Here is a 14,519-nt window from a genome sequence, read left to right on the forward strand (position 1 = left end):
CGTCCCAGCTCCTCGCAAGTAACCATGAGAAGCCGGGAACCGGCCATGGGGCACAGAGCTCTTCAGGAGCTCTGTGCCCATTGGGGGTGGGGTGGGGGGAGCAGGAAGATTTTTTTTTAAAAAAAGCCACACTCACTTTTTCATTCAAGCACTCGAGCGCTCATTTTCATTAAAAAAAAAACCCACAATAAACAAAATGGCGGGCGCAACGTCCTCCACCCTCCCGGACATCGCGCACCGTATATAGACTGAGGGGGAGGCTCCCGCGAGCATAATACCGTGAGATCCTCCCCCTCTCCCTCCCGGAAAGCTGGGAGGTCTAGGCATGCCCTTAGTTTAACCGTGCAAGCACACTTTTCTAAAGAAAGAGCTGGGACATCAGCTCACTGTTCAGAAAGTGTCATGTTCTGCTCTAACACGGCTTCTCTGATTGGTGCTAGTAAATCTCAACAAGATTTGGACAACAGGAATATAGATATGGAAAATAGGTTACCATAAATAACCTCATGCATCATCTACACTACAATATAACCTTTAAAAAAATGCTTGGGCCCTGTACAGGATGGGAAACTATAGCATATTATCATTCTGAAGTTTATAAAATGAACCATTTGCAGTGGAATGGTGGAAAGATGTCAGATGAAATGCAGTAAAATGGAGGGTTATGGCTGCAATCATTGTCATTCTTACTTGGAAATGAACTCAGTGAGACTTCTGAGTAAACAGGATCAGGCTGCATAGATCAATTCAGATGAACTGTTAGATGGTCAAGCTGCCATGTTTTAGATATCATTTCAGAGCTCACTACCTCCTGGCTCAATCCAAAATCCATCCGGTTTCTGAATATGAACGATAGACTGGTCCTTGTAATCTGTGTTAGTATTTTTGAACACCTTCCAAGTTATTGGAATAGAACAAATCATGAAGAAGCCAGTCCTATTCATGTTTATTGAGCAATCAGTCCTATTGTCTCCAGCAGGAGTTAGTGCATAGGCTATGATTCCAGGTACCTTCTCCTAGGAGTAAGTCCCACTGAAGACAATTTCCTAATGAGTAAACAAGCACGAGATCAGAGTGCTGGACAAAGGCAGGACGTGGCGTGTGAGGTGGAAGGGGCTGCAGGAAGGGGAGTGTTTGCAAGCACCTAGACACTTGTGTGATGTGCACTGACTGGTCCTATGGAAAAGAAGACATCGAGGCTAGTTTTGCTTTACCCCTCACATACGGCACTGCTCCTGTTGCGAGCGGTTTGCTTTTTGACCCTTTGAAGAGCAAAAGAAAATCAATAGAGAAATTGCAGCACCTGCAAAATGCTGCTGGAGAGAATGTGCTATCAAACAAAATATATTATCTTCCACCTATTGGAAAAACATTAGGTTTATACTTTTATTGCAGAACCGAGAAGCCAAATAACAACCAAAAGCCCACTTGCTATCAAGAAATAATCTGCAGTGGAACCATCCTGGCTGATTATCTGGAAACTCCGAAAAGCGGAGAATTCTAGCAGGGAAGAGGGTAAAAACAAATGATGTACTCAAGCTGGAATGAAATAACAAAATAACTCATTTTTGATATAATGGGTTGTTCAATACCATGGCCCAGTTTCAGCAGGTATCGCCCATCAACATACACAAGGGGACTATTTTAGGGATGCCAACGATCCACGGAAAGCTTGAACCATGGCTGCTGACATAAAGTAGGCAGATGAAGCTGGAACTTTGAGCGATTTCCTTTGCAGGGCTCTAGGGTCTGTGGGTGGGGCAGGCAAGAGACCTACTACACCCATCCCCCAACTGCTACCCTACTCATACCGCTGCAGCTATTTGGGTGTTGATGATAGTTTCCACTGCCTCCTCCTTTCCCCAGGTGGAAACTGGGCTGGCTGCAGCAGCTATGTGTTCCCCCTAACTAAGAAAAACTGGGGGTGATCTTCCATTTCCCGATGGGTGGGGTGGGTGCCCGGAGGTAGTGGAAGCTGGCTGCCACTTGCTCCTTTACGTACCTATCCATTTATACTGTAGATTTATGTCCTGCTTTCAACCGGAGTCCTTAATGAGACCCACAGCATTTATACAGTGTAGCAGATAGTTTAGCAACCAGGCACTTGAAGAAAACAAAATAAAATTAGTCCACATGGAGCAGGAGTAGGTGCTGTCTTTGCCTGCCTCCCTCTCCTGAAAACATTTCCACGGGACTTTCTCACAATCGTTTTGGCCCCACTAATAGGGCGGCCTACTTTACAGAGGATGGCTCTTTGTTTAAAGATGTCCTCTAGTTAAAGGCTGTCCAGTCCAAATCCTTTTAAAATATAAAGAACCATAAGAAGGGAGGGAACAGCTTGAAGGCAGCACCCGGGCAATAGCTGACTGAACAGGCACCCAGCTCACCTGGTCATAGGCCTTAGTTAGACTTACCTTTTTTTCCGGGAGAGAGGAGGGGAGATCTCATGTTGGGATTAACGCGAGATCTCTCACTCATTTACACGTAAGGCGCGACAACCTCAGGAAGAGAGGCGTTGTGGCCACCATTTTGTTTTTGTTTTTAAAGGAGACAGAGCACACCAACGCTCGTGCGCAAAGGTAAGGCTTTAGTTAGACCTACCTTTTTTTCCGGGAGAGAGGAGGGGAGAACTCACGTTGGGATTAACGTGAGATCTCTCACTCATTTACACGTAAGGCGCGACAACCTCAGGAAGAGAGGCGTTGCAGCCGCCATTTTTTTGTTTTTAAAGGAGACGGAGCACACGAAGGGTTGTGTGCAAAGGTAAGGTTTTTTAATTTTAACTACTTTCCCCGCTCCCCCCACCCTACCCCCAAGCGCTGTGCCCCGTGCGCGGCTCCCAGCTCCGTGTGAGTAATCGCACGGAGCTGGGTAAACCCACAAAAACAGGCCACACGCTCCACAGTCTCGGGCTCAGCCCAAGACCACAGAAAGAGCAGGCCAAAAGGGGAGGGCTATATCCCAGGGCAAGGGAGGGATGATCACCCTCTGATCCCGGGATCCCCTGTGCGTCATGTGGACGCACAGGGACGATCCTGGGGTTCGCCCCGGGATATAGCCTGGTCTAGCTAAGGCCATCGTCTTTCCCACCATGGTCAGATGTATTGTATTTCTATTTAAATTATAGGAATGAGTTCTATACATATGTCAATAATTTGCAAATCTGCATCCTCGTTTATCCTTTGTGTGTGTGTGTGTGTGTGTGTGTGATGCCTAAGTCATTCCCCCCTCCCAAGTGACCATCATGTCAGTGCTGACAGGGGCAAAATGAGTGCAAGAGAGTCGTGAGTAATGGAACCTGCATCAGCCTCCCATAAATAACATCTCTTTTGGCATCTATGTCCTATTTCTGGCACACATTCATACGCGCCCTGCAGCATATAGATCGCCACCCACAGTAGTGAGCAGTCTTCCTACAGGGTATCTACTCATGCGACTAACATACCTTCGCATGAAGGAAATCTGATTTTCCAAATAACACATACTTTAAAAGTGTCAGCGAAAAAGGAAAGTCAAGTGGTATGAACACATATAACAGCCTATATTAATATATGTGCGTGCACATTTTTTTTTAAAAAAACAGAGCACAAAAGGTGTTTTGTATCTAAAGAGAGAGAGAAGAAAGACAGAAAGACTAACGACAGATTATTCAAATATATTTTAAGCTAAACATTTCAGCTTCCGCTCTCATATATAACACTATTTGCAGTGTTTGAAAAAATATGTGCATATATATAACTTAAGTTGTTATCGATTACACAGCAAAGTGCATCTTCCTCAAGATAGTAAACATGAGACTTATCGGGAAAATGCAACCAATTTTCCAGAGAATCCATTGGCGGATAATGTAGGAAATGAGTTACCTCTTCCAAGGTGGTATCAGAAATACCATAGCCAGTCACACAGAGATAGTGAAGGTTTGCATCCAAAGTCTGGAAAAGGCCTTTAAAGGAGGCCTTATCAGCCTCTGTTGGGATCATGTAGGTCAACTCACTCCCACTGTTCTCTTTCAGGAATGCTTGTGGTATGTAGGCCTGAACCAGAGATGTAATACGAAGGGTAGCTCCAGAGTCTTCAACTGAAAATGGAGAGGGCTGCACAAAAAAGAAAAAGAGCAGAACAGATGATATATCCTATCAGAAGTATGGTGGGAGGGAGAGGCTGGATTATAAATATTGTGTTTAATGATGCCTACAAGGAAGCAAACAAACACGTTCTTATAATCAGGGCTGCGTGTATTGTACACTAAAACATCTGCTAATCCAAATTCCCTTCTCCATGAGCCCTTCTCTGTGAGTCCCTGCCAAAGGAAGTGAGGCAGATGGCTACTAGGAGGAGGGCTTTCTCCGCTGTGGCACCCCGGTTGTGGAATGAGCTCCCCAGAGAGGTCCGCCTGGCGCCTACACTGTACTCCTTTCGTCGCCAGCTGAAGACCTTTTTATTCACTCAGTATTTTAACACTTAATTTTAACTTTAACTTTACTGTTCTAAGTCTGTATTTTAATCTTACATCAATTTTTGCTGCGTGGTTTTATCCTGGTTGTGCTTTTTTATTTTGTATTTGTGTTTTTAACCTGTTGGTTGTTTTATTATGGTTTTAATCTTTGTGAACCGCCCAGAGAGTTTCAGCTATTGGGCGGTATAAAAATGTAATAAATAAATTCTATGCCATGAAAAACGAAATCCTGCAACCTGCGTATATTATGCAAATGAAGCATATTCTCTTTCCCCACACACACATATTTTTGTAGTTCTTGGCTTATTTTCTAGCCCCTTATACTCTGTCCTTATACTTTGGACTTATAAGACAAGTCCAAAGTATATTTGGAGAACACCTGGCTAAATTTAGAAGCTATAATGGTGGCTGCACAAGATTTCCAGGGGCTAGGAATTACTGAGGGATAATTCTTTAGAATGGGGAAATGGTGGGTTTGGAAAATAATAATAATAATAATAATAATAATAATAATAAGAAGAAGAAGAAGAAGAAGAAGAAGAAGAAGAAGAAGAAGAAGAAGAAGAAGAAGAAGAAGAAGAAGTATCATCCCCTTTCTCCTCTCTAAATCCTCTCTCCCAATGTTGATTTTCACTTTTTAAAATGGCGTCAAAGTGGTTTCTAATTTTCAATGAGGTTCTGGAATATTTCAGAACTAACAGTTGTCCAGAAATACTAAAGAGGAAGAGTATGAGGACAGTGCTGAAGCTAAGCTTATCTTGTCTGATGCACAATCTAGAGAGAATCATATGATAACTACTCTGAGCAGTCCAGAGGAACAGCAAATTATATGAATAATTAAACAATTTAAAAACTTATGTTTTATTACAGAAGCTTTGCAGAAACATCCCTTAACATTGAGCAAGTAATATATAGTAAACTGACACATGCCTCCTTCAAAAATGTGATGTAAGCCAAAACCATCCAAAACTACTGTCTGCCAGTTTTCTTCTGACTGGAAAATTTGCCCAAATCTGATGGACACCTTATTTTCTCTTGACAAGAGATTTCAGGAAACTGGGTTCCTGGGGCTACTATCAATAATACAATGAAATCTGTTCAGCAACCACGATGTGCTAGATTCAAGACTATTGCACTGCCTGACTGTTGCTATCAGACTTACAACCAACAGAAGATCTTTAGCAGGAAAGAGAGTTTAACAGAGTTTGGGGAAGGATGGTGGCAATTGAACCTGGCAATCTTACACAGAACAATCTCCATGACCACGTTTGATGGTTCTTCTATAGCAGTGTGCCCTGTGTACATCTCACCTTTTTTGTGAAGGTGAGGCTATGTCCTTGGCTGTATGTTTCCTTCAGGTAAGATGGTGAACCACAACATCTCAGCTGCCCATGCTGCAGGATGGCAATGCGGTCACTCACTATTTCGGCTTCATCGAGGTGATGAGTGGTGAAGATCACCGTGTGGCCTGTGCCAAGAAAATCAATGCACGGAACTTAAAAACATTAGTAAAGTTCACTGCTCCAAATCACTCGCGACAGTCATCCAAAACATCTCAGCCATCATAGGTTTGAGCAAGTAAGATGATTTACTTCGTAAGCTTGACTGATGCGAAGCCCACACAGTGAAATCAGATCCTCATAATTCAGAAAATCCCATTTGCCATTCAATTTGATTTTCTTATACAGGAAACATGTACATACCTGAAAGGTTTGTGCTGTCATCCTTGCCTCTTCCTTTTCCAAACCCATTTCAAATAAAATGCTGCCAATGTACAGTACAGATCCTGGGGTTTGGGTGGAGTCTGATAAAAACTGGATCAGTTTAAACCAGGGATCTGACATCTGTGTGGTGTAGCGGCTAAAATGTTGGACTGGGAGTTGGGAGATCTGGGTTCTAGTCCCCACTCGGCCATGGAAACCTACTGGGTGACTTTGGGCCAGTCCCAGGCTCTCAGCCCAACCCTACCTCACAGGGTGGTTGTTGTGAGGTTAAAATGAAGAGGAGGAGGAGGATTATGTATGCTGCCTTGGGACCCTTGGAGGAAAAAAGGTGGGCTATTAATGCAATAATAAATAAATAAAAATAAATAAATCTGTGGCCTCTAACCTCCCATCCTTACACCAATAACACCTGCTTGAGAATTAAGGTTCTGCCAATGGAAGCCTTTTCTAAAGTCTAATTGATGCCTGGGTGGATTTTCAGCAGGTTCACAACTAGGGAAGGAAGGGTTAACTCTACCACCCCATATGATAAGCCTCCATTCAAAAATCCCCCATCGAGCAATGGAACTTGTTATTCAAGCCTAATTGCTGCATGGGGTCTACTTGGGGTGGGATAATAGTGAGAGTCTGGATGTGTATTTATGAGTCAGTGGAGGCTGGTGGCTCCGATTTCAGTGGGGCTGTAAATCCATTCTGGATTCCAGTCACAACCAGCTATAACTCTAAAGGATGTATCCAAGGTGCTGAACCCATTTTGTCAGTGGGGTTCAGCACCTTGGATAGCTTCTTTAGAGTTTTGGCTAGTTCTGACTGAAACCCATAGTGAATTCACAGCCCCACCAAATTCGGGGCCACCAGCCACTACTGCTAGGGATGTGATAGAGAGAAGAATTAATGTGAGCATGTGTGAAGGTATGATGTTATATCCATATTTGCATCCAACACTCAAAAACAAAATTAAACTTATCATTGGCTTATTGTGACTAATATCCATTGACAGACATATCTTCAATAACTTTGCCTAATCCTTTTAAAAGGATCAATCTTTTTTAATGGGTTAAACAACAATTGCTTTAAAAGTCTACCTTCTATGCTCAGCTATAGCTTTTCATGTTTGAAAGTTTAATGAGCTGCTGTAAGTCATAAGTATATTTGAATAATAAAAAATACATGCAATTACATGGAAAAAGATGTAATCCATGCAAAGGTGACAAACAATGTCATGAAATGAGAAAACCAATGAATAATGCATTTCAAGGATTCATAAGTGAGCTAAGTGAGCTTCATAAGTAGTATCGGCAGCGTTTAATAGATCACTTTCGCTTTCCTAAGGAAAGGTTTTGAGCTTTAGTCGGGTGCCATGAAGATCTCTTTTGCAATACGCAACCTCTGACTTTTAAAAAGGTTAGGTTTGGGGTTTCCCCCATCATCCCAGGCTCTATTTTCCTAGGGGTGTCAATTAATAATTGAACATACAATTATTAAACGTGTGTTTATAGCAAATAGATGACACCACGTTGGTAGATCATTCTCTCAAAACCTCACAGCATCACGGCTGCAAGGTGAAAAGGAGGATGGCAACAAGGGAGAGGGCCTTTTCTGTGGTGGCCCCCCAATTATGGAACAATCTCCCCAATGAGGCCCACCTGGAGCCAACATTGTTATCTTTTCAGCGCCAGGTCAAAACTTTTCTTTTCTCCCAGGCATTTAACAGCATATGTTGAGTTTAACTGACTCCAGAAACAGCTTTGGCTTGGCTTAGTGTTTAAAAATTGTTTTAAACGTTATCTCTTTTTATGTTTTTATCGTTTTAAATTTTGTATATATATATTTTTACGTTCATTCTTTTAATCTTTGTAAACCGCCCAGTGAGCTTCGGTTATGGGGCGGTACATAAATGTAATAAATAAATAAAACATGAGCTATCTGCCAGGAAAAACTGCAGCACTGGTGGCCATTCCATTTGTCCAGCCCACCCCTGCCCTGCATTCCTGCATTTAATCAATCCATCCAGAGCTTACGCCCACCCAAACCAAAGTGACCAGACACAAGAAGCAACATGGTAACGGGGAAAGTCACAGTAAATCGATACTTCTAAAATGCACAGTTTTGGGGGGAAGGGAGCCAGATGTGGCTATGAGTTGGCAGTTGTATCATATAAACAACACGGCGCCACTGCACAGCCACTACAGGGTTAATTGGGCATACAGACACCTCCCCTAACCTTGCTCACTTCTGATATCAGAGCTAAGCTAAATATTGTTTCTCTAACTGGTTTTCTGTTTTTGTTTTTACTAGTCCTGATCTTATACTCTTAAGAGCAGCCTGGCTTGCAGCTATTACGCAGGTTAAAGATTTCTAAGTTGCATAGAAAAGGGAATTTCTGCAGGTGTCATTTGTATATATGGAGAACCTGGTGAAATTTCCTCTTCATCACACCAGTTAAAGCTGCAGGTGCTCCGCCCTCTTTTAAATCTGGCCACTCTAGTATAGCTCCTGCACTTTAACTGTGGTGATGAAGAGGGAATTTCACCAGGTTCTCCATATATACAAATGACACCTGCTGAAATTCCCTTTTCTATGCAACTGTTAAAGATACAGGAGCCCTGCCCTCCTTTTCATATGGTCACCCTACTGGTAAGGATAACTGAAGGGGAGGGTGTGGGGCTCCTGAGCACTTGGTTTTTGAGCGAGTGGGAGGAGCTATTTTAAGGTTGGAAGAATTATGTTAATTTGGACTCAAGTTCCCCAAACTCCCTGGATTTGGTTCTGAGCAAGGCCTGGACAGCTCTTGCACCGTTTTTATCGGCTAATGTCTGCAAAATTACAGGAAGGCATGACAAAGTTGCCATCCCTAAGACTTTCCCATCAATTTATCCCCATGCTGGGAAAAGTTTTGGCAATGTAATATCCGCATGGCCAGGCTGCCATTAAAGACACAGGAGAAGGTGGTTTGGGAAACTGACTTGAAGGAACAAATAGGGCAACAGAGCTGGGAAAGAATATGGAAACAAAGAGTGTTGAGAAATATATCTGTGAGGATAAAATAAAATTATTATAAGATTATATGGAGGTGGTACCTAACCCCAGTGAGATTAAATAAAATAATTAAGTTGAATTCAGTAAATTGCTGGAGAGGTTGTCAAAAAAAAAAAAAGGAACCTATTTACATATGTGGTAGGAATGTGAATCTGTACAAAAAATATGGAAAATGGTGTTTAATGAGATAAAAGAAATTTTAGGAATGGAGATTGAAGAGACACCTATAGTGGCATTGTTATCATTATATGAAGAATTAAATTGTAGTAAAGAGACAAAAGAATTGATAACGAATTTGTTAACAGCAGCAAGGTTAATGGTATCTAGGAACTGGAAGGTTCAAGGGAATTATCACATAGAAGATTGGTATAAAGAAATATGGGATATTGCTATTAACGATAAATTAACATGTAATAAAAAGTTAGAAGAGGAATGATAAAAATGAACGATTTTGCGGGAATATGGAAAGAGTTTCTAGAATTTGTATTATCAAAGGGGAGTGGGAAAGCACCTCCAGAAGAAGCAATGAGATTCTGGAAACAGGAATAAGATCCCGTGGTTGGGGGGAGCACTTTTATGTTAAGTATGATTATGTTAATAGAATAAGCTAGAATATATGTTATCAAATGTTATTTTATATTTTGTGTATTATGTAGTATTGTTTTATTTGTATTTATGTTTGAAGTATTAAATAATTTTTTTATTAAAAAAAAATAAAGACACAGGAGAGCGACAAGGGGAAAGTTACAAAACCACGCAAAGGATCCATGATCAAAGATTCTAAACCACGCAAGTATTTAATTGGGGAAGATGAGATCATTCTGACCCATCTCTGTTTGAAATATTGCGGCATTTCCCACCCGGCCAACAAGTAAAGTGTTCAGCTGCAAAGTTGGTCAGCGATTCTCTATCTTTAGAAGTTGTGTAGAAAAGGGGAATTTCAACCAACGCAACTCCATCAATCCTGATGCTGCACCTGCAGAAATGTTCCTCTCATCTATACAGCCATGAAAGATATATGAGCCTCGTCCTCCTTTGCTTTCAGTCATGTTAAAACCAAAGGCCAAACTAGAAATAGCTATAGGAGCCATGTTTGTTTGCTCACATGTCTGAACCACCCAGTTAACATAAGGTACAGGGAGCTGATTTTAATACCAAAAGATGTGCATGAATAAGAAGAACTGACCACACCCCAGTCCATCACACTGAGCACTTTTCTGCCAGACTGGCTTACTTCTGTAATCTGTCCCAGGCTAGTGGGGAGGCGGGGAGAGGTTGGGTAACAGACAGCAGGGATGTAAGGTGCGGGTGGAGAAGAGAGGGTTCAGCCACCTCACCTGCAGGCCCATTTCAATCTTAAAATTAGACAGAGGGCAGAAACATGGCTGCCCCCATAGAACAGTATTGTATTTACCAACTCGCCTGGGAGCCATTGTAGGCAAGTCACTTTTGTGAGCACATTTACAGAAGGCCAACATTCAGGAACATAGAAAGCTGCCTTTATACTGAGTCAGATCATGGGGTCTATCTAGCCCAGTATTTTCAACACTGACTGGCAGCCGTTCTCCAGGGTTTGGGCCTGGATTCTTTCCTTGCCCTACCCAAAGATTCTGGGGACAGAAACAGAGACCTTCCAAAATGAAAAGTGTATGACACTGAGCTATGGCCTGTCCCTTAAATGTGTGATGCTGCACATACTCTCCATCTTTTGGAACTCCCCGTGACATTTTATGTACGCACATAAAAATGTCAACCTCCCAAATCCCGAGAGAGGGCTTCACAGGACCTGAAATATCCCCTTGACTGCCGGATACCTAGGACTGGAAACAAAGACTACCAGAATAATGATATTGATTTCCTACCTGCTCTGTACTTGAGCAGAATATCCCAGATGTCACGCCGTGAACATGGGTCTACACCGCTGGTGGGCTCATCCAGGACCACAGTCTTTGAGTTTCCAATGAAAGAAATGGCAATGGAAAGCTTTCTCTTCATTCCTCCCGACAGGGCTCCAATATGTTTGTACTGGTGCTGGAATAATCCCACATCCATCAGGGCTCTTAAGAAATAACGAACATGGATCAGGAAACCGTTGGACATTCTGCGCTTGTTCAGAGCACCTGCGTGACCGATCTCATCCAAGACCGAAATGTTCTAGTTGTGAAATTATGAGTTGCAAGTGATCACAGAAAATTGTGGTGGGCAACTTGCTTGTGATCGGGGCATCATCACGAGCTGGACGGCAACAACTACTTTGTAAATGTGTGATGTAGATCATTCTGTGCTTTCCATGGAGGTTGCATATCTCAAACTGAAGCTTGTACAGAGGTTGGACTTATTCCTGTGAAATTTTGCCTGCCAGCCCTGCTGCCAGAAGGGACACACAGCACTGGTATGCACACACTACATGCTCTGGGAGCTGCATGTACTGAAGGAGGTTTTTACATTCGCCAGGTAAAACATGAGTAAGGGCTTTCGGGCAGCCTACATGTCAGAGTGAGTTATATCTAAATCAACTCCCAGCCCATTTGTTTCTATGGTGCCTCACTGCCTTCTTGCTACAGACAAACACAACAATTCTCTTGGAAGGTTTTTATAGAGTGCAGAACTCCTTATCATCTTGCCTGTCACATTTCATTGTGCTTCAGATAATCTTCTAACACTGAATGCAGCCTTTTGCCTAATATACATGCAGAGGATGTGTTCTTTAATTCCCAGGTTTTCAAGAAAAAAAACATCGCATGTTTTGGAAAAAGAAAACAAACCCTTAATTGTTGGAGGAAAACTCTCTGTAGATATAAGTACAAACACGGGGCCCATTAGCCCCAGATCTCCAGGCAGAAGTCTGCGGCTCTGTATCCAGAGACAGGAAGTAACATCCCACTTGTTAGGGGAAACACTTCAGGGGTGGGTGGCAAGCTGCTTCTGCTGAGTCGACTGCAGTGGAAGCCATGTCTTGTCACCACTTCATTTTCCCAGATTGACTCTGGGCCCCACGTGGGGCACTAAGGTGCTGGTGGCCACATGTGGCTGCAGCTAGATTGCAGGTGCTTTGCTGAGCAGCAGCATGCCTGCTGCTTCTGAACTGGTTGGTGTTGTGTGTGTGTTGGAAAAAAGAAAAAGAAGTCAGCAGAACTCTTTCCCATTCCAGATGCCACCTGATAAGCAGGGGAAAGGGTAGGAGAAAATCAACATGTCCAGAGTGGTTTTGGCATTCCTTCCAATTTACCAGATAGCACTGAGACAAGAAAGGGTGCTCTCTTCTTTTTTTGAAACATTGCATGGTGGTAGATGTGCACTGGACAAACTCACTCCAGTACATGCCTGGGCACCATATTTACCACCAAACAGTGTTGTTGTTGTTTTGTTTGTTTTGTTTTTTTAGAAAAAAAGCGCTCTCTCTCTCTCTCTGGCATCAGCTAGATGAGGGGGTTGGAGGGCAATGATTTTGCGATTTTATAATTGTGAGATCATCGCCCTCATCTACACACAACGCACGATGTCCAGGAAGGATGTTGTGCCCGCCATTTTGTTTGTTTTTGTAAGAGAGATGGAGCACATGAGCGCTCATGCGCAAAACTGTACGTTTATTTAAAAATAAATAAATTTCCCTGCTCCTCCCACCCCACCCCTGATGGGTACAGAGCTCCTAAGGAGTTCTGTGCCCCGTGCCCAGCTCCCGGCTCCTCGCAGTTACTCATGAGGAGCCTGGACAAACCATGACGCCTGGCCACACATTCGTTCCACAGTCTCAGGATCAGCCCGAGACTGTGGGAAAAGCAGGCTAGATGGGTAGGGTGAGATCCCAGGGAAAGGGAAGGATCATCCATCTCTGCTCCCAGGATCCCCTGTGTGTTATGTGAATGTACAGGGACGATCCCGGGGTGATCCCAGGGATATTGCCCCATCTAGTTATGGCCTCTCTCTCTCTCAAAAATTCAGTTACAATGTGGCAGTTGCTCAAGGAAGGGCCTGTCTAGCCAGCTGCACCCACCAGCTACATGCACCTGCGCTTGGATGACGGCATGCGCTACTACTGCCATGCTACCATTGTTGTTTCTTCAAGAAAAGGTGAAGAGATAGGAACCCCCTTCTCTGGGACCTGTTCAGACTTCCTGTCTTCCACTGCAATATCTTCACTGCCTTCCTTTCCTATCACTGTCAACAGCTAATATTTTTAGAATACCTACTAGGCACTGCACGTGAATAAAAGATGAACAAAGCCTTGCCAACAGGCTAACAACCCACATCGAAACATCAAACAAAAGGGAAGGGAATACAGAAGGGGGAAAAGAAAGCTTTACATTTGCTAGGTGAAGCTCAGGGATGAGTAGAGTGAAGATAGCAGAGAATCCAGGAGAAAGGTAGTAACTCAACATGGTAGAATAATATTCAAGTAGCAAATGCAAGAGAGAAAAGATAACTTTTGAATCATTTCCTAACCAAAGACAAAAAGTCCAGGCAGATTTCCAAGAGAAGAGAACTCTATGTACAGCAAGGCTGGCAACTTGTAGATCTCCAAATTTTGTTGGACTACAACTTTCATGTGCTCTAACTAGCATAGCAATTAGTGAGAGATGGTGAGAGATGCAGTTGAACAACATCTGTAGGACCAAGGGTTGCCCACCTCTGATGTCGAGTGAGCAGCAACAGCAAAAGAAAGCTAATGGTTTCTTGGATAATGGAGAGGATGAGAAAGACAACAGAGGGAGAGCAGCCATGAAAGAGCTACCTGTACAGTCCAGTTTGCAGTTCTGAGAGAGGACCAAGCTTCAGCAATATTATTAGGCTGACCAGGAGCCCTGTCCTCCTTTTCAAATGGTCTCCCTAAATATTATTCAATCCGCTCCTAACCTGTAAGGTTTCCCCATCTCCCTCACAAACCAGGAGTCCTGCTGTGCTGGAGGCCCTGTGACATCTGGGGTTGCCAGCAGTAACTCTATGTCAGAGGACTCCCTCATAGTTGGTCATAAGATGTCACAGGAGGCAGGTGTTTGTCTGGGTAGATATGTCCATCAAAGCCCACTGGTCTCTCCCAAGGCCTCTGTCCACTTGAACCTCCAGGGCCAAGACACCACTTGCCAGGGCTTCTCTGGCCCTTGCTTCAGTACCTCCTCTTCCTTCTCCAGCATCTACAGCTGGTCCCTCTGGCCTTCATCTCCAGATCTGGACTATCCTGCAGTTGGCCAGTGCATTCCATAAGTGCCAGGTAGCTGCAGCCATGCCCAAATCCTCTGGCACAGAAGTGGGTGGACAGTGCCAGGGCTTGTAAAGGCCATATAAACAACAGACTCCTTGAA

The 14,519-nt window shown here is 43.4% G+C and overlaps 1 protein-coding gene across 1 annotated transcript in view; it reads right to left on the bottom strand.

Moving 5' to 3' along the window:
* ABCA13 (ATP binding cassette subfamily A member 13) overlaps positions 1-14,519 on the bottom strand; it is a 331,836-nt gene that overhangs the window by 170,225 nt on the left and 147,092 nt on the right. The window contains exons 39-41 of the mRNA XM_063124168.1: positions 11,082-11,278; positions 5,767-5,924; positions 3,864-4,094 (exon numbers count right to left, since the gene is read on the bottom strand). Coding sequence (XP_062980238.1) covers positions 3,864-4,094; positions 5,767-5,924; positions 11,082-11,278 — 586 coding nt within the window. The remainder of the gene's footprint in view (positions 1-3,863; positions 4,095-5,766; positions 5,925-11,081; positions 11,279-14,519) is intronic.

This window comes from Elgaria multicarinata, chromosome 1 (assembly GCF_023053635.1).
Source record: "Elgaria multicarinata webbii isolate HBS135686 ecotype San Diego chromosome 1, rElgMul1.1.pri, whole genome shotgun sequence".
Classification (NCBI taxonomy): domain Eukaryota; kingdom Metazoa; phylum Chordata; class Lepidosauria; order Squamata; family Anguidae; genus Elgaria; species Elgaria multicarinata.